Here is an 18450-nt window from a genome sequence, read left to right on the forward strand (position 1 = left end):
ACAACAACAAATAGCAACAGAGTGCTCACTCAGAGTGGCATGGGTTTTGGGTAAACACAAGAAGCCATTCTCTGGTGCAGAAATTATTAAATAATGCTTGACTGAAGTGATGGGTGCCATGTTTGAAGGCAAAGAAAAGGAGGAAATGACAGCTAAAATAAATCAAATCCCACTCTCTGATGCCACAGCTACCAGACGTACTGAAATATTTATTTTATTTAATTTCTTATTTATTTTTCTTTCAAAGAAAATCTTTCATGTATTTTATTGGATATTTATTTTATTTTTGTTAATTTTAAGAAAATTTTAAACTACTACCTACCTCCTGCTACTATATAAGTTTGACCGATAATAAACGGACCCAGCCTGTTTCAAAATAACATTTGTGGACCTTCAAGATTTGTACTTGAGGACCTCTGTGATATACTGTAGAGATTTACTGTAAGCGTTAAATAAAAATTATAAAAAAATAATTTGACTTGTTTTTAACATTTTAATGACTTAGACCCTTTATGGTCCCCGGGAGCCCTAAAGGTAAAAAAAAAACAAAATCCATTTATTTTGTTAAGATTTGAAAATGAAAACTATCGAAATGGCCCCCGCAGGCTTTAATTTTTCCGTGTGCGGCCCTCAGTGGAAAAAGTTTGGACACCCCCGTCATAGAGCCATTGGCAAAACCAACACAGTAGATGTTACATTAGGAGAACAAGAGCATAATATATTGTTATATGCAGATGATGTGATTAATTTCTTAACAAACCTAGGCAGCAGTATTCCAAATATACACTACCGTTCAAAAGTTTGGGGTCACCCAAACAATTTTGTGGAATAGCCTTCATTTCTAAGAACAAGAATAGACTGTCGAGTTTCAGATGAAAGTTCTCTTTTTCTGGCCATTTTGAGCGTTTAATTGACCCCACAAATGTGATGCTCCAGAAACTCAATCTGCTCAAAGGAAGGTCAGTTTTGTAGCTTCTGTAACGAGCTAAACTGTTTTCAGATGTGTGAACATGATTGCACAAGGGTTTTCTAATCATCAATTAGCCTTCTGAGCCAATGAGCAAACACATTGTACCATTAGAACACTGGAGTGATAGTTTCTGGAAATGGGCCTCTATACACCTATGTAGATATTGCACCAAAAACCAGACATTTGCAGCTAGAATAGTCATTTACCACATTAGCAATGTGTAGAGTGTATTTCTTTACAGTTAAGACTAGTTTAAAGTTATCTTCATTGAAAAGTACAGTGCTTTTCCTTCAGAAATAAGGACATTTCAATGTGACCCCAAACTTTTAAACGGTAGTGTAGTTCGATACATAGACTTTTTTTTTTTCTGGTTACAACCCCGAGAGGGACAAGAGGTAGAAAATGGATGGATGGATGGATATTAACCATACAAAATCCTTCATATTGTTTTTAAATAGGGATGAAAGGTCAAACCCAGTGGTAAAAACTCAATTTGTCAATGCAAGAGAGGGATTCACATATCTTGAGGTCAAGATTACAACTTCAACTAAAACAATTACATTAAAATTAAATCAATGTCATGCAGGACTCCCTTGATAAAGATATTCTTAATCTCAGTGGGACTTTTCTGGGTAAATAAAGGTTAAAAGACTTAATAAAAAATTGTCCCTTCAAATTATGATCCTTTAACTGAATACATAAAAGAAACACTGGATCGCTGGATGACGTTGCTTATATTGACATTTGGTTGTATGAATATAGAAAACATTTGTATATTGCCTAAATTTCTATTTTTTTAGGGCTGTGAATCTTTGGGCACCACACGATTCGATTCCATTCATGGGGGTAATGATTCTCGATTCAAAACGATTCCCGATTTAAAATCTATACTTTTTAATAACATTGGATGCCAGGTCTATGATAACTACATTCCTCCATAAAATACATAAACAGCTCTGATAAATTTCTATATTACATAAAAGACAGCTGGTTTTGTTTAATAAAATGCTTCCAAAACATTTAATAAAGTCAAATACAAATAAGGCAATAGGAGAAGTATCACACACTTCTCTTTTCTAAAGTAACTATGTACAGCAGATATGGGCACTTATATCAACAATATGATTTGCCTGAGTGGCTGGACAGGACAGATTGAAAAAACAAACTAATTTATGATTTTTTTGTAATCGATTAAGAATCGTTACTAATAGGGCTGGGTATATATATCGATATATTGTGGGTTTGTCTCTGTGCGATATAGAAAATGACTATATCGTGATATTCGAGTATACGTTCTCACGCAGTTGCTTTTAGCTGCGGGCATTACACTACAGGTGTTTCTCACTCTTTGTTGTCTCTCCTTCTCACAGAGACATAAAACAAGCGCACCTTCTTACATACGTCACATACGTATACGCCCTCGCGGAGCAGAGGTAGCAGCATGGGTAACGTTAGCTGTGGTGCGAGTGGTAATACGAGAGAAAGAAGGTGCGAATCTGGTAACAAATGAAAGAAGAATTCATACCCAAGAAAAACAGCACGGGGTCCATCGTCTGGCGGTGGTTAGGCTTCAAGCGGGAATATGTCGAACAGACAAACGTAATTTGTCAAGTGTGGGGCAAAAGTGTTGCTACAAAACGTAGCATTACTGCTAATATGTAGAATCATTTGAAAAGTCACCCGCTAGAGAATGAAGAGTGTTTGAAACTCCGCATGTCTACATCTCCGTTTGGTGCCACACCAACAAAATGCAGAGGCAACCATTTCCAGATCAACACAGTATGAAAAAAATAGTCAACAACTGAAGGAGATAATATGTTAAAGAGGTTCATTTAGCCTACTAATGTGTATTTATAAATAGTTGATTTATATAGGCTAGTAAGCAAGATAGCCGAAACTTGTCAGGTACAAAACTTTACCTTACTAGCCTATATAAATCAACTATTTATAAATGAAGGAGATAACGTCCGCAGGAACCTACCACATAGCGAAGGACATACACTATTTGATTTCCTATTATGCAGCTCATTTTTATTTGACAGTTATTGAAATATCTTGTGTGACATCATGCACAAAAGTGCACTTTATTTGTTTTTAGCTATTGTAGTGGCATTCTGTACAAAAAGTGCACTTTAATTTAGTGTTTTTTTGATAAGTCATCTTAGTGACATCATGCACAAAAGTGCACCCAAAGCTTGTTTTAAAATGTCTCTGACAATCTTGCACTTTCTGTTTTGGAATGACATGAATGTTTGTGCCACTGCTTAATAACTGTTTAATAAATACAGTTTTGGTCAATTGACTTAGTTGTGATTTCCCTCTCTGCATAAAAGTTTAAAATGAGCATATATTAATGCAGTATGAACAGGAATGTTTTAATGCAGACACATAGAATCATCGTACTGCATCAAGTGTTCATTCAAGGCTAAGGCAAAATATTGAGATTTATATCGTGTATCGTGACATGGCCTAAAAATATTGAGATATTAAAAAAAGGCTATATCGCCCAGCCCTAGTTACAAATAAGAATCGCGATTAATCGTAATTTTTTTTTTTGACACCCCCAATACCTATTTCAATCAATACCCCTAAGCCTGTACAATACGTTTTTCAAAACAATTAATAGTATTTTTACTACATTAATTTGAACACTTAAAACTCCAGGTTGCGATTAAGGTTTCTGTAACTCCCTTATGAAAGAAGAGGGGAACAACTTCCAAGTTTAAAATGGTATAACTGGGCTGCTCAATTACACTCAATGGTGTTCCTTTTCTCAAATGATACAGCCCCATCACGGTTATCTATTGAACAGACGTCAGTATCGTACCTTCCTCTTAAATTATTCCTATATTCAGCAGAATCAAACATCCTAAGAAAATCTCTACCTGAAGAACACTATTGATGTTTGGTTTAAAGCCCCTCCCATCTCTCGGTTTACTCCCTTGTGGGGAAATACAACTTTTATAGCAGGAAGAAATGAAGGAGGCTTTAGAATGTGGGCAGAAAAGGGTTTTGTAAAAGTTGGTGATTTGTATACAAATGGCACACTACTTACATTTGAAAAACTTACTCAAAAACACAAAATACGTAAAAAACACCTTTTTAAATATTCGCACCTCAGACACTATATCCTCAAAATACAGACATATAAACTCAGAACCTCATCTTTCTTACCTGGAACATCTTGCTATTTCACATTTTAAAGGAATAGGCCAATTTCATTGTATTACTCATCTTATGATGACAAATCTTCTACTGACAAATTAGAGGCATGGAACACAGATTTTGGGGAAATTGTTTTGGAGAAGGATTGGAATTGAACTTGCCTTAAAGCAGCACAAAGTAAATTGTCAACCTTTATAAAATATTTTTAAAACTTTTGGGACGATACATTGTCTGACAACTAGTTGAATGACACCGATGTCATGACCTGAGGGAGTCTGTATCGCTCTAACTGGCACTTAGCGACATTGAGGAGGGTGGCAGGAATCCTGCTACACAAACAACTATAAATATGCTGACTTGCTTTCCGGCATACATCACTCCCCCTTTCCCCATTCGTTAAAAAGACGGAAGTCGATGCAAAAGCCTGCGTGCCGCCAGAAAACTAAAAGAAGAAGAAGAAGAATGCCTATGCGCAATTACTAATATCATGGCCGAAGATGCTAAACAACCAAAGAAATGAAAAGTTTTGCCTGAGGAGACAAAATAAGAAAAAGGGATGTTACCCAGATAAATAGACAGTCAAGGATCAACATTGGCCCGGCCCTATCGATTTTGGCAACCCATCGATTTCGGCAAACCACCGTTACTGAGCATGTCCGCACAAACGCAAATATTTTAACCATTTTCTTTGAACAAAATACCCATCGAAAACAGCAGCTCCCTCGTGTAGACATCGTTACTCCACAAGTAAGAAGTCATTTTAAATTACATTGCATTCATAGGATCTTCTGCATTTACATTTGCGTTTTCATGACCATTTGAACAAGAATATTAATTTTGTAGACAAATACAGCGTGAGGTAGTTCACATTGTATATCAACGGACTAACTGCTGAGTCCTAAAATCCCCCCACACATAATACATCATTGCTTTTTTTGCTCCATTATCTGCTGATTTTGCTTTGTTTGTTTGGGGCGCACAACAGTGTGCAGACACAATTGCATCGATGACACCACGCTCACCGACCCGCTCAAACTGCCCGACTTCCACCATCTGGATACCATGTTCGCGCCGCTGCACGTCCTTAATAAAGTTCCATTGATTTGCTTTTGTGATTATGATTAGGTATAAAAGCTGCTTCCATGAAATGCTCAGTCATTCACAAACAAGGATGGGGCGAGGGTCACCACTTTGTGAACAAATGCGTGAGCAAATTGTCCAACAGTTAAAGAACAACATTTCTCAACGAGCTATTGCAAGGAATTTAGGGATTTCACCATCTACGGTCCATATTATCATCAAAAGGTTCAGAGAATCTGGAGAAATCACTGCACGTAAGCAGCATGCCCGTGACCTTCGATCCCTTTGCATCACAAAGCGACATCAGTGTGTAAATGTCCCTGTGCCAACTTTTTTGCAATGTGTTGCTGCCATTAAATTCAAAGTTAATGATTATTAGCAAAAAAAAATGTTTCTCAATTTGAACATTAAGTATCTTGTCTTTGCAGTCTATTCAATTCAATAAAAGTTGAAAAGGATTTGCAAATCAATGTATTCTGTTTTTATTTACGAATTACACTTCACTGGTTTTGGGTTTTGTACCTGTCAAAATGTGCTATTTCTATACCATGAATTATTAAAAGAGAAAAGTACTTGGACAGCACAACCTGTGCCAAGGCATCTCTGGCGTTTAGAAAGGTTATGTTGCTAACTAACAGACCATCAAAGCAATCCTGGCGAAAACATAACCTCATTGAAGAAGGTAATAATTGCAAGTTTACAGTGGGAGCCGTATTTGATATCCAAATCGGCATTCCGAAACTTAAAGTTGCATTTTTTTTACGTGGCTGCCTAATTCAATAGACCTCACTATGAAGTTACGCAACTGGTTGCTTTTTCCAAAGAGGCTGCTAAATTCGACAGAACACCGGCTTTCACTCACTAGTGTGAGCTCAAAGATGAGGAGAGACTTTCGGTTGATGCGGCCTTGGCTCTGTTCCTGCTAAACTGGTAAGTACCTTTCGATGTTAAAATCAAAATGATAATGCTATGTTAGCTATCGAAAACTTGTGTGGTAGCAATAAATAGCCACCGGCTTGATATGATATGAACACTACTTCCTTCAAAAAAACGTTCCCGCTGGTCTTTCTTTGCTTCGCACCTGCATCCGCCTCAATACATTCTTGATATTCGCTAGTCCTCATTGATTATGTGGTCTTCCTTCTGGCAAAACACTACCGCTTTGGTCCACTGGCGCCGCCAAAATCAACAAAAACAAAGTTCTTAAGTGGGTCTTTAAAGCCCAGAAAGAAACAATTTACAGAAGAATGAGGTTACTACAAAACCCAAAACCAGTGAAGTTGGCACGTTGTGTAAATCGTAAGTAAAAACAAAATACAATGATTTGCAAATCCTTTTCAACCTATATTCACTTGAATAGACTGCAAAGACAAGATACTTAACATTCAAACTGGAAAACGTTGTTATTTTTTGCAAATCTTAGCTCATTTGGAATTTGATGCCTGCAACATGTTTCAAAAAAGCTGGCACAAGTGGCAAAAAAGACTGAGAAAGTTGAGGAATGCTCATCAAACACTTATTTGGAACATCCCACTGGTGAACAGGCTAATTGGGAACAGGTGGGTGCCATGATTGGGTATAAAAGCAGCTTCCATGAAATGCTTAGTCATTCACAAACAAGGATGGGCCGAGGGTCACCACTTTGTGAACAAATGTGTGAGCAAATTGTTTAAGAACAACATTTCTCAATGAGCTATTGCAAGGAATTTAGGGATTTCACCATCTACGTTCCGTAATATCATCAAAAGGTTAAGAGAATCTGGAGAAACCACTGCGTGTAAGCAGCAAGACTGAAAACCAACATTGAATGCCGTGACCTTCGATCCCTCAGGCGGTACTGCATCAAAAAAGCGACATCAGTGTGTCAAGGATATCACCACATGGGCTCAGGAACACTTCAGAAAACCACTTGTAGTAACTACAGTTTGGCACTACATCTGTAAGTGCAAGTTAAAACTCTACTATGCAAAGCGAAAGTCATTTATCAACAAGACCCAGAAACGCCGCCGGCTTCGCTGGGCCCGAGCTCATCTAAGATGGACTGATGCAAAGTGTAAAAGTGTTCTGTGGTCTGACGAGTACACATTTCAAATAGTTTTTGGAAACTGTGGACGTTGTGTCCTCCGGAACAAAAAGGAAAAGAACCATCCGGATTGTTATAGGCGCAAAGTTCAAAAGCCAGCATCTGTGATGGTATGGGGGTGTATTGGTTCCCAAGGTATAGGTAACTTGCACATCTGTGAAGACAACATTAATGCTGAAAGGTACATACAGGTTTTGGAGCAACATATGTTGCCATCCAAGTAACGGTGATGGGTCAAATGCAGAGAATAATTTCGCCACCCCTAGTGTGTGTGTGACAATCATTGGCGCTTTAATTTTAACTTAACGTTATCATGGATGCCCCTGCTTATTTCAGCAAGACAATGTCAAGCCACGTGTCACAACAGTGTGGCTTCATAGTAAAAGAGTGCGGGTACTAGACTGGCCTGCCTGTAGTCCAGACCTGTCTCCCATTGAAAATGTGTGGCGCATTATGAAGCCTAAAATACCACAACGGAGACCCCGGACTGTTGAACAACTTAAGTTGTACATCAAGCAAGAATGGGAAAGAATTCCACCTGAAAAGCTTCAAAAATTGGTCTCCTCTGTTCCCAAACGTTTACTGAGTGTTGTTAAAAGGAAAGGCCATGTAACACAGTGGTAAAAATGCACCTGTGCCAACTTTTTTTGCAATGTGTTGCTGCCATTACATTCTAAGTTAATGATTACATTCTAAGTTAATGATTACATTCTAAGTTAATGATTATTTGCAAAAAAGTTCGAACTAGGGCTGGGCGATATATCGATATACTCAATATATTGCGGGTTTGTCTCTGTGCGATATAGAAAATGACTATACCGTGATATTCGAGTATACGTCCTCACGCAGTTGCTTTTAGCTGCAGGGCATTAAACTGCATGCGTTCCTCACTCTTTCTAGTCTCTCCTTCTCACAGATACTTAAAACAAGCGCACCTTCTTACATACGTCACATACTGCCACGTGAGCAACGTCACACGCTCACGGGCAGCAGACAGATAGCGACATGGTAACGTTAGCTGTGATGCTAACAGCTAACGGTGTGGTTTGAGTGGTAATACGAGAGAAAGAAGGTGCGAATCTGGTAACAAATGGAGGAATAATTCATTCCCAAGAAAAACAGCACAGGGTCCATCGTCTGGTGGTGGTTTGGCTTCAAGCGGGAATATGTCTTTACATGTTAACATCTCCGTTCGGTGCCGCACCAACTAAATGCCGAAGCAACTATTTCCACATTAACATCGTAGGACATATACTATTTGATATGCAGCTCATTTTTATGTGGCACTTATTGAAATATATTGTGTGTCATCATGCACAAAAGACCTCTTTATTTGTTTTAAACTATTGTAGTGGCGTTCTGTACAAAAAGTGCACTTTAATTTAGTGTTGTTTTGAAATGTCATCTTAGTGACATCATTCACAAAAGTGCACTTATAGCTTGTTTTAAAATGTCTCTGACAATCTTGCACTTTCTGTTTTGGAAATGACATGAATGTTTGTGCCACTGCTTAATAACTGTTTAATAAATACAGTTTTGCTAAATTGACTTAGTTGTGATTTCCCTCTCTGCATGAAAGTTTAAAATGAGCATATATTAATGTAGTATGAACAAGAATGTTTTAATGTAGACACATACAATCATCATACTGCTGTGATTATATGCATCAAGTGTTCATTCAAGGCTAAGGCAAAATATCGAGATATATATCGTGTATCGCGATATGGCCTAAAAATATCGAGATATTAAAAAAAGGCCATATCGCCCAGCCCTAGTTCGAACATTAAATATATTTTCTTTGCAGTTTATCCATCCATCCATCTTCTTCCGCTTCTCTTTGCAGATTATTTAATTGAATATAAGTTGAAAAGGATTTTGCAATACATTGTATTCTGTTTTTATTTGCGAATTACACAACGTGCCAACTTCACTGGTTTTGGCTTTTGTACAATACAAGTGGTTGATGAGGACTTACATAACACCTGTGAAGTTGAATAGCTGGTCTCCTAATATTTCAGACACCTGTAATAAATGTGTGAAAGAACGAGGTACTTTGTTTGACTGTGCATGGGCATGCCCTAAATTGCTGAGCTACTGGACAGAAGTGGGCCAGATCATGTCCAAAATTGTTAAAGTAAATGTACCTCACCAAGCAAAACTTTTTGTCTTAGGGATCTACCCGAGATATTTTGTGGTTTGTGCAAGTAATTAACCTTGATTGACTTTGGACTCCTGCAGGCCAGGAGACTGATTGCACTATTTTGGAAAATAGATGATGTACTATCAATATATCTATGGATAAAGGAAATGTATGTCACGTGCCTTGCATTACTCGAGGGAGAGCAGAGGACTTTGAAGACGTGTGGAAACCTTTACTGGACTATATTAGGCAATGGGGTGCAGAGTCACCTACATTATAACACCATGTGGAGCTTTTTTTGTTTTTTTTACATTTTATTTTGGTTAGTTGTCATTATTTTTTTTTTCTTTGTTAACTTTTCTTTTTTTTTTATCAAAAAACTGTGAACATTAATAAAGGAATCGTGGAAAAAAACAAAAAAACATTGGGTGCCAGACAATGATTAACTACATTCCTCCATAAAATAGACACACAGCTGTGATCAATTGTTCTATATAACTTTAAAAAAAACTATTTTGTTTACCAAAATGCTACCCAAACATTTAATGAAGTTAAAATGAAGTAAAAAGTAATTCTGTACAGCAGATACTGTATGGGCATATACATAAAAAATATGGTTTGCTGAGTGACTGGAAAAAAAAATAATTATAACTTTTTTTTTAGTCGATTAAGAACCGTTACAGATAAGAATCGCAATTCAATCAAAAATCGATTTCGGTTGGTTTGTATTTCTTGGTTGGCACTTTGCAATACTGCTGCATGATGCTTAATGTTTCCCTAAAGCTGGATCTGTTGAGCACACAGCTTCTAAAACTTGTAGCTCATCCTCATTATATTCATGCTCAAAAATCTAAGTTTCTGGATCATTATTTGTCCTAAAGTAGGCCATGTTGTCTCTCACAAAGTCGGCCATGAGTAGTAGGTTTGTTGTTGTTGAAGAGAAAAGTGAACATTGTGACGTGTAAGCTAAAAATGGGCAAAATACGTAATTATTACATGTTATTATGAATGTGTCTGTTACTACGTTACATACAGTAATACACTTACAGCGTGTATATAAAACGATAATAGGAGCTTTTGAAAGTTTTTAGACCATTGTATAGGCGGACTAGAGCAACTACCATTGACTCTATTCTTAGCTGACTTTTGCTAACGTTTCTTTACGATTTAGAATGCATAAAAAAAGAAAACCTATGTGTTATTGTCTTACATAAGGATTGTGAATGATATGTAAAATTAATAAAAAGAGTGCAGTTTCCCTTTAAGGTACACTGTGACTAACTAAGAGACAAACCAACAGGAATATAAACATCCATCCATTTTGTACTGCTTGTCCCTTTCGGGGTCGCAGGGGGTGCCGGAGCCTATCTCAGCTGCATTTGGGCGGAAGGCGGAATACATAATTAATGATATTATTCAGGACTTAAGACACTGGCATTGAAGACATGATTACTTGTGTGGGACTAGATTTTCGGAAATCCATTCACGCTGTTACCGTCTTTTTCCCTAGGAAACTAACACCAGGCTTAAACTGATTGTGAGTTTGTATTCATTGTGTGTGTTTTGCACAGTTTTTTTCTTTTGACGTGTTTGCTTTGCTTCATCTTATTTGTACATGAGCACCTGACAATAGCATGAGTTTACTATGAGATCTGGAGCACGCCTCTTAGTGGTTTGACTGAAACGAGACGGTTTTTGGGCTGAAAAAGGTTGGGGACGATTGGTCTAAACTAGCAGTGATTCTCAAACTGTGTTATGTGTACCACTAGTGGTACAAAACCCAAAACCAGTGAAGTTGGCACGTTGGGTAATTTGGAAATAAAAACAGAATACAATGATTTTCAAATCCTTTTCAACTTATATTCAATTGAATAAACTGCAAAAACAAGATATTTAATGTTCGAACTGAGAAACTTGTTTTTTTTTGCAAATAATCATTAACTTAGAATTTAATGGCAGCAATACATTGCAAAAAAGCTGGCACAGGGGCATTTTTACCACTGTGTTACATGGCCTTTCCTTTTAACAACACTCAGTAAACGTTTGGGAACTGACGAGACCAATTTTTGAAGATATTCAGGTGCAATTCTTTCCCATTCTTGCTTGATGTTCAGCTTAAGTTGTTCAGCAGTCCGGGGTCTCCGCCACACATTTTCAATGGGAGACAGGTCTGGACTACTGGCAGGCCAGTCTAGTACCTGCACTCTTTTACTATGAAGCCACACTGTTGTAACACGTGGCTTGGCATTGTCTTGCTGAAATAGGCAGGGGAGTGCGCCCATGATAACGTTGCTTGAATGGCAACATATGTTGCTCCAAAACCTGTATGTACCTTTCAGCATTAATGGTGCCTTCACAGATGTGTAAGTTACCCATGCCTTGGGCACTAATACACCCTCACACCATCACATACGCTGGCTTTTGAACTTTGTGCCTATAACAATCCGGGTGGTTCTTTTCCTCTTTATTCCGGAGGACACAACGTCCACAGTTTCCAAAAACTATTTGAAATGTGGACTCGTCAGACCACAGAAAACTTTTCATCAGTACATCTTAGATGAGCTCTGGCCCAGCAAAGCCGGCGGCGTTTTTGGGTGTTGTTGATAAATGGCTTTCGCTTTGCATAGTACAGTTTTAACTTGCACTCACAGATGTAGCGACAAACTGTAGTTACTGACAGTGGTTTCAGCTAATATTTGCAAAAAATAACAAAAATTTCCCGTTCGAACGTTAAGTATCTTGTCTTTGCAGTCCATTTAATTGAATATAAGTTGAAAAGGATTTGCAAATCATTGTATTCTGGTTTTATTTAAGATTTACACAACGTGCCAACTTCACTGGTTTTGGCTTTTATATGCCAAAGAACCACTTGATTAAAGTACAGTGTTTTAGTTTCCTATTTTCAAACACAGTTCTACTGTTCAAACTGTGTAATGTTACAGTGGCCAAAAATATTAAATATACATGTTAAAGAAAAACTCTGCCTTGTTTTTAATGACTACTTATTCCTACTACCCTACTGTATTTTAATGTTGGTCATTATGGTGGTACTTGGGGAAAAAAGTTTGACAACCATTGGTCTAAAAAGATCATCAGAATGTATCATAATGTGCCCCTCTTACCGGGTGGGATGGTGAACCCAGGGGGCAGCTGGATGGTCGTCTGCTGCTGGGGAGGTCTGACAATAAGTTGTGGTGCCACCAGTCTTTGAGGTGCTGTCAGCCGCGTCTGAGCCTGTGCTGTCGGCGAGGCGGCGGCAGGCCGGACCGTGCTAATCGTCGTGGTCACCGACGTGGTTTGACCGCTTATGCAGCTTGCCGTTATGGGGGCGGTCACCGCGGCGGTGGTGGCGGTGGTCGTGGTGGTCGTGGTGCTAGAAATGGTGGTGGTCAGAGGTTGACTTGTTGTGGTGGTGGTGGCGGTGGTGGCAGCTGTTGTCGTCATGGCAACAGAGGAAACTGTGTTTATGACAGAGCTGGACGGGACAACTTTGGACTGACATTCATCTGTGCTGGAAGCCACTGCAGACTCAGCTTTTTTGTGGTTCTCCTGGGCAGGTGGCGATGAGGAAGAAGGAGAGGTGACCGGTGAGGTCCGGGAGCCCTGCTGAGACATCGCCGACACGCTAGTCCCGTTCTGGGCGATGCTGGCCATTATGTGACTGGGGAGTCTCTGCAAGGCGATGGTCGGGGTCCCCCGGTCGAGGGCAATGGCAGACTGACCCGCAGGCAAGCTGGCGTTGGCTAGGGTGAACGTTGATGTGTTGATGGATGTGCTCACCGGTCGGGTGCAGTTCGGTGTGGAGCTAACAGCGTCCACTGGGGTGCTGTCCTCGCTGTTCCGTCTGGTGGTCACGGCGGCGCCGTTTAAACTCTTAATCCGAACCGAGGCGCTCCGTCGCAGAGTGGCTGGCCGTCTTTTCGCAGGGTTTGCGTCCGGGAGAGGCTCGCCTGAGCCCGGGGAAGCCTTGGAAGGGAGCCGGGCTTCGGCGGTGCTGATGCTGGCTGGCGGGGAAGCTGACACGCCGGCGGACGCGGTTGGTGTTGTGATGGATGCTCCATGTGATTGAGAGCCGCTGTTGTTGGCAGCTGGAGTCGAAGCAACGGAGGGCTCGCCGGAAGAAGGAGTGCAGCCCAAGGAAGGAGATGTGACAGTTTTATCATCTTTAGAGTTGAAATCCTGGTGCATGTCCGCTTTATAGCGGCGCCCTTGTTGTTGTTGTTGATCCACTGTTGTGGAGCCCACCGGAGCTGCTAGCGTTTTCCCCAAGTGATGGTTAGCGGGGGCAACCGACCCAGCGCCTCGGCTCTCGTCTGCTTTGTTGCTCTGGCCAGAGAGTTGAGACTCCAGCGAGCCCACCAAGTCGCTCACAGCCTTCTCGTCCACCTCGGAAAATAGCATATCTTCCAGGGGGTCGGAGGCGCCCGCCATCTCTGATCTCCGATCGCTGTCTTTTTTAGTTTGACATTGCGCATGCGTGTTACTAGGCATTGTGGGAATGAGTCTGACGTCATTAGACATTTTTTAAAGAGAGGAGCGCGGGTAATTCTTTGTAATTGTGAAATTGTGAATAAAATTTAGATATATACACAATAACACATGTTGTTTTTTGTATGTAATTGGACAATAATTTGTGTTGTATGCGTTATATTTCTCCGAGATGTGTGCGAGCCGGCTATGGGGGCAGGGCGAAGACATCCCGTGGAATATCGCGATAGAACAAAATGTCTTGCACTTTGAATCTTTTTTTTATTTTTTTTATTTTTTATAAAACTTTATTTATAATATACAACATTTACAAACATTCAAGAAATAATAATAATCAAAACGAGTACAGAAACAGTACAAAAACAGTACAAAACAGCGCCAGGAGGTTGTAAACTTAATAAAATAACTAAAATAGAATGCAAAATGTATATATGTAACAACATGTAAAGCCATAGTGGTTCTTAACCTTGTTGGAGGTACCGAACCCCACCAGTTTCATATATGCGCATTTACCGAACCCTTCTTTAGTGAAAAATAAAATGTTGTTTTTTTTCCAAATTCAAGACAAAGTTATATGTTTTTGGTAACACTTTAGTATGGGGAACATATTCTAAGTAACAAAGACTTAATTTAGAGTTATTTGGTAGGGTTCGGGCAGGGTTAGAGGGTTAGGGTTATAATAAGGCCATGCCGAATAAGGCATTAATTAGTAGTTAATAATGACTACTTAAGAGCCAATATGTTACTAATTTGCATGTTAATAAGCAACTAATTAATGGTGAATATGTTCCCCATACTAAAGTGGTGCACAAAATGAACCGTGCATGAACATCGATCACCTTGTTCAAACAACAAAACCAACACAGTGCATAAACTCACAACAAATTACACACCTGCAAATCAATCAGCTGTTGCCGTATCCGTAATACGCCGATAGGGAGAAGTTTGTATTTACACGATGAGTCGGGTGTGTTTTGACCTCCGCCGAACCCCTGAGGCCGACTTACTGAACCCCTAGGGTTCGATCGAACCCAGGTTAAGAACCACTGACATAGACGCACCCAAGTTATCTTGCACTTTGAATCTTGCAGCTCCCTGCCCCCAAAATGATTAGTTATTTTTCCCTATTATTCGAGCATTTTAACAAACGTAGTCATTGATTGGTCATTGAAATTAATTTAAATTTCAACATTCTGTTAAAAAAAGAATCAGCGGGGGTGTAACCTTACACAGCCTTGTTGAGCTAGGGAAAATAAGGAAAATATATATTACATACCCAATTCTTCCCAAAATTAAAGAAATACAATTTAAAATTATTAATGGAATATACCCTTCAAAGGATTTTTTTAAAGTTCAGTTTAACATGGTGGTTGATGGCTGTTATATGATCTGTGGCGCTGTCGAGGATGTCAATCATCTGTTTGTGGAACGTACAGTGTACATGAATTTTACCATAAATTGATTAACGTGGACCCCGACTTAAACAAGTTGAAAAACTTATTCGGGTGTTACCATTGGTCAATTGTACGAAATATGTACCATACTGTTTTTAGATTGATTGAAACTTTTATTAGTAGGTTGCAACAGTGAAGTACATATTCCGTACAATTGACCACTAAATGGTAACACCCGAATAAGTTTTTCAACTTGTTTAAGTCGGGGTCCACTTTCCATTCATGATACAGATATATACTATCAAATACTATCAAATATATACTAACATCATAATACAGTCATCACACAAGATACTCATCAGAGTATATACATTGAATTATTTACATTATTTACAATCCGGGGTGTGGGATATGGGGGTGGGGGGGGGGGGTAGGTTTGGTTGGTATTAACACTTCAGACATCAACAATCAGCATCAACAATTGCATCATCAGAGAAATGGATATTGAAACAGTGTAGGACTGACTTGGTAGGATATATGGTAGGACGGTGTGGCGAAGTTGCTAGAGTGGCTGTGCCAGCAATCGGAGTGTTGCTGGTTACTGGGGTTCAATTCCCGCCTTCTACCTTCCTAGTCACGTCCGTTGTGTCCTTGGGCAAGACACTTCACCCTTTGCCTCTGATGGCTGCTGGTTAGCGCCTTGCATGGCAGCTCCCGCCATCAGTGTGTGAATGTGTGTGTGAATGGGTAAATGTGGAAATACTGTCAAAGCGCTTTGAGTACCTTGAAGGTAGAAAAGCGCTATACAAGTATAACCCATTTATCATTTTATCATTTATATATATAGCAAGTAGTGGACATAGAGAGAGATCAGAAAGTATAAGAAAAAGTGTAAGAAAAAGTGTCTACATTTGATTGTTTGATTGTTTACATTTGATTATTTATAGTCCGAAGAGGTATTATATGGAAGGGAGGGTGTTAGTTTAGGGTTGTAGTTGCCTGGAGGTGTTCTTTTAGTGCGGTTTTGAAGGAGGATAAAGATGCCCTTTCTTTTACACCTGTTGGGAGTGCATTCCATATTGATGTGGCATAGAAAGAGAATGAGTTAAGACCTTTGTTAGTTCGGAATCTGGGTTTAACGTGGTTAGTGGAGCTCCCCCTGGTGTTGTGGTTATGGCGGTCATTTACGTTAAGGAAGTAGTTTGACATGTACTTCGGTATCAGGGAGGTGTAGCAGATTTTATAGACTAGGCTCAGTGCAAGTTGTTTTACTCTGTCCTCCACCCTGAGCCAGCCCACTTTGGAGAAGTGGGTAGGAGTGAGGTGTGATCTGGGGTGGAGGTCTAGAAGTAATCTGACTACCTTGTTCTGGGATGTTTGGAGTCTAGATTTGAGGGATTTGGAGGTGCTAGGGTACCAGGAGGTGCATGCGTAGTCGAAAAAGGGTTGAACGAGAGTTTCCGCTAGAATCCTCATGGTGCTTTTGTTGACCAGAGAGGAGATTCTATACAGAAATCTCATTCGTTGGTTGACCTTTTTGATTACCTGGTTGCCATTTTATCACAGGAAAGATTAGCCTCTAGAATGGAACCTAGGTAGGTGACCTCATCCTTCCTTGTGATAACAATGTCACCCACTTTTATAGGGAAGTCATTGACTTTCTTAAGGTTGATGTGGGACCCAAATAGGATGGATTCCGTTTTGCCCAAGTGTATTGATAGCTTGTTGTCAGCGAGCCAGGTGCAAATTCTACAGAGTTCAGCACTGAGGATTTTTTCCACCTGTGACTTGACCTTGCCGGATACCAGCAGGGCAGAGTCATCCGCAAACAAAAACAATTCACAGTTGCATGCCGATGACATGTCGTTTATGTATATTAGGAACAGTAAAGGCCCCAATATACTGCCTTGGGGGACTCCACAGCTTACTGAGAGGGGGGGGGGGCACGGTGCCGTTCACCTCTACCACCTGTTTCCTCCCCTCCAAGTAAGATTGCATCCAGTTCGATGAGGTTTTATCAAATCCGATTGCTCTGAGCTTATCCAACAGTATAACGTGGTTAACGGTGTCAAAGGCCTTCTGAAAGTCCAGCATGACCATGCCGCAGTATTTGCCCGCGTCCACCTCATGTTTGATGTGGTTGGTCAGATAGAGAAGGCATGTGTCAGTGGAGTGGTTAGCTCTGAAGCCGGATTGGAATTTGTACATGAGTTTATTAGTGGCAAGGTAACTATCGACCTGTTCATAAACTATTTTTTCCATTACTTTCTAAATGGAACTGAGAATAGAAACAGGTCGGTAGTTGCCAGGTTCCAATTTACTTCCTTTTTTAAAGAGGGGAGTTACTCTTGCTATCTTAAAATCTTTTGGTACTTGGCCTTGAGAAATTGAGAGGTTTATTATGTGCGTGATGATAGGGGCAAAGGTGGAGGCAGAGTCCCTGAGGAATCTGGAGGGGATATTGTCAACGCCGGTGGACTTGTTTGGGTGGAGCGCGCTCAATTTTTTAAGCACCTCATCCGCTGAGACCATTTCTAATTTGAAATCGTTGTTGGATACTCCTAGCTTTCTGTAGAAGGCTGTAATGTGTTCTACACCAAAGCGACCAGAGTGGTGGGACAGTTTGTTGACTAGAGTTGTGGCTATGCTGGTGAAAAAGGTGTTAAGTCTGCTTGCTACCTCCATTTTGTCTGTAATGAGGGAGTCACCCTCCTTGATGTTGATGTTGGTGAGTCTGGTTTTAAGTTTCTGGCTGCAACCAGGAAGCTGGTTGTTGAGGATTTTCCAGAGCTCACGTGGCTTATTTGTGTTTTCCTCTATTTTGTCGGTAATGTAATTTTTTTTAAAGGATTTAGTCAGGTTCGTTGTCTTATTTGTTAATTTATTGCATTGCTTTTTGAGTGTTGAAAGGAGTGATTTGAGGTTGTTATTATTGGGTTGTTTATCAACTTCAGTTTTGCACTTTTGGTATTCAGAGTATTTTCTGTCTTTGTCTTTTATGGCAGCTAATAGGTCCGGATTCATCCATGGTTCAGAGCGGGCTTTGATCCTGACTGTTTTCACGGGAGCCATGTCGTTTAGTATCATTAGGAACGCTGTTTTGAAGCGATCCCAAGCATCATCGACCAGG

General features: G+C 39.9%; 1 protein-coding gene across 1 annotated transcript in view; it reads right to left on the minus strand.

The window, feature by feature from the left end:
* Positions 1–13882, minus strand: part of LOC133631290 (transcription initiation factor TFIID subunit 4) — a 300647-nt gene extending 286765 nt beyond the window's left edge. The window contains exon 1 of the mRNA XM_062023471.1: positions 12561–13882. Within this exon, the coding sequence (XP_061879455.1) occupies positions 12561–13869 (1309 nt within the window). The 5' untranslated portion in view covers positions 13870–13882. The remainder of the gene's footprint in view (positions 1–12560) is intronic.
* Positions 13883–18450: the final 4568 nt, after the last annotated feature.

Source organism: Entelurus aequoreus, linkage group LG02 (genome assembly GCF_033978785.1).
Source record: "Entelurus aequoreus isolate RoL-2023_Sb linkage group LG02, RoL_Eaeq_v1.1, whole genome shotgun sequence".
Classification (NCBI taxonomy): Eukaryota; Metazoa; Chordata; class Actinopteri; order Syngnathiformes; family Syngnathidae; genus Entelurus; species Entelurus aequoreus.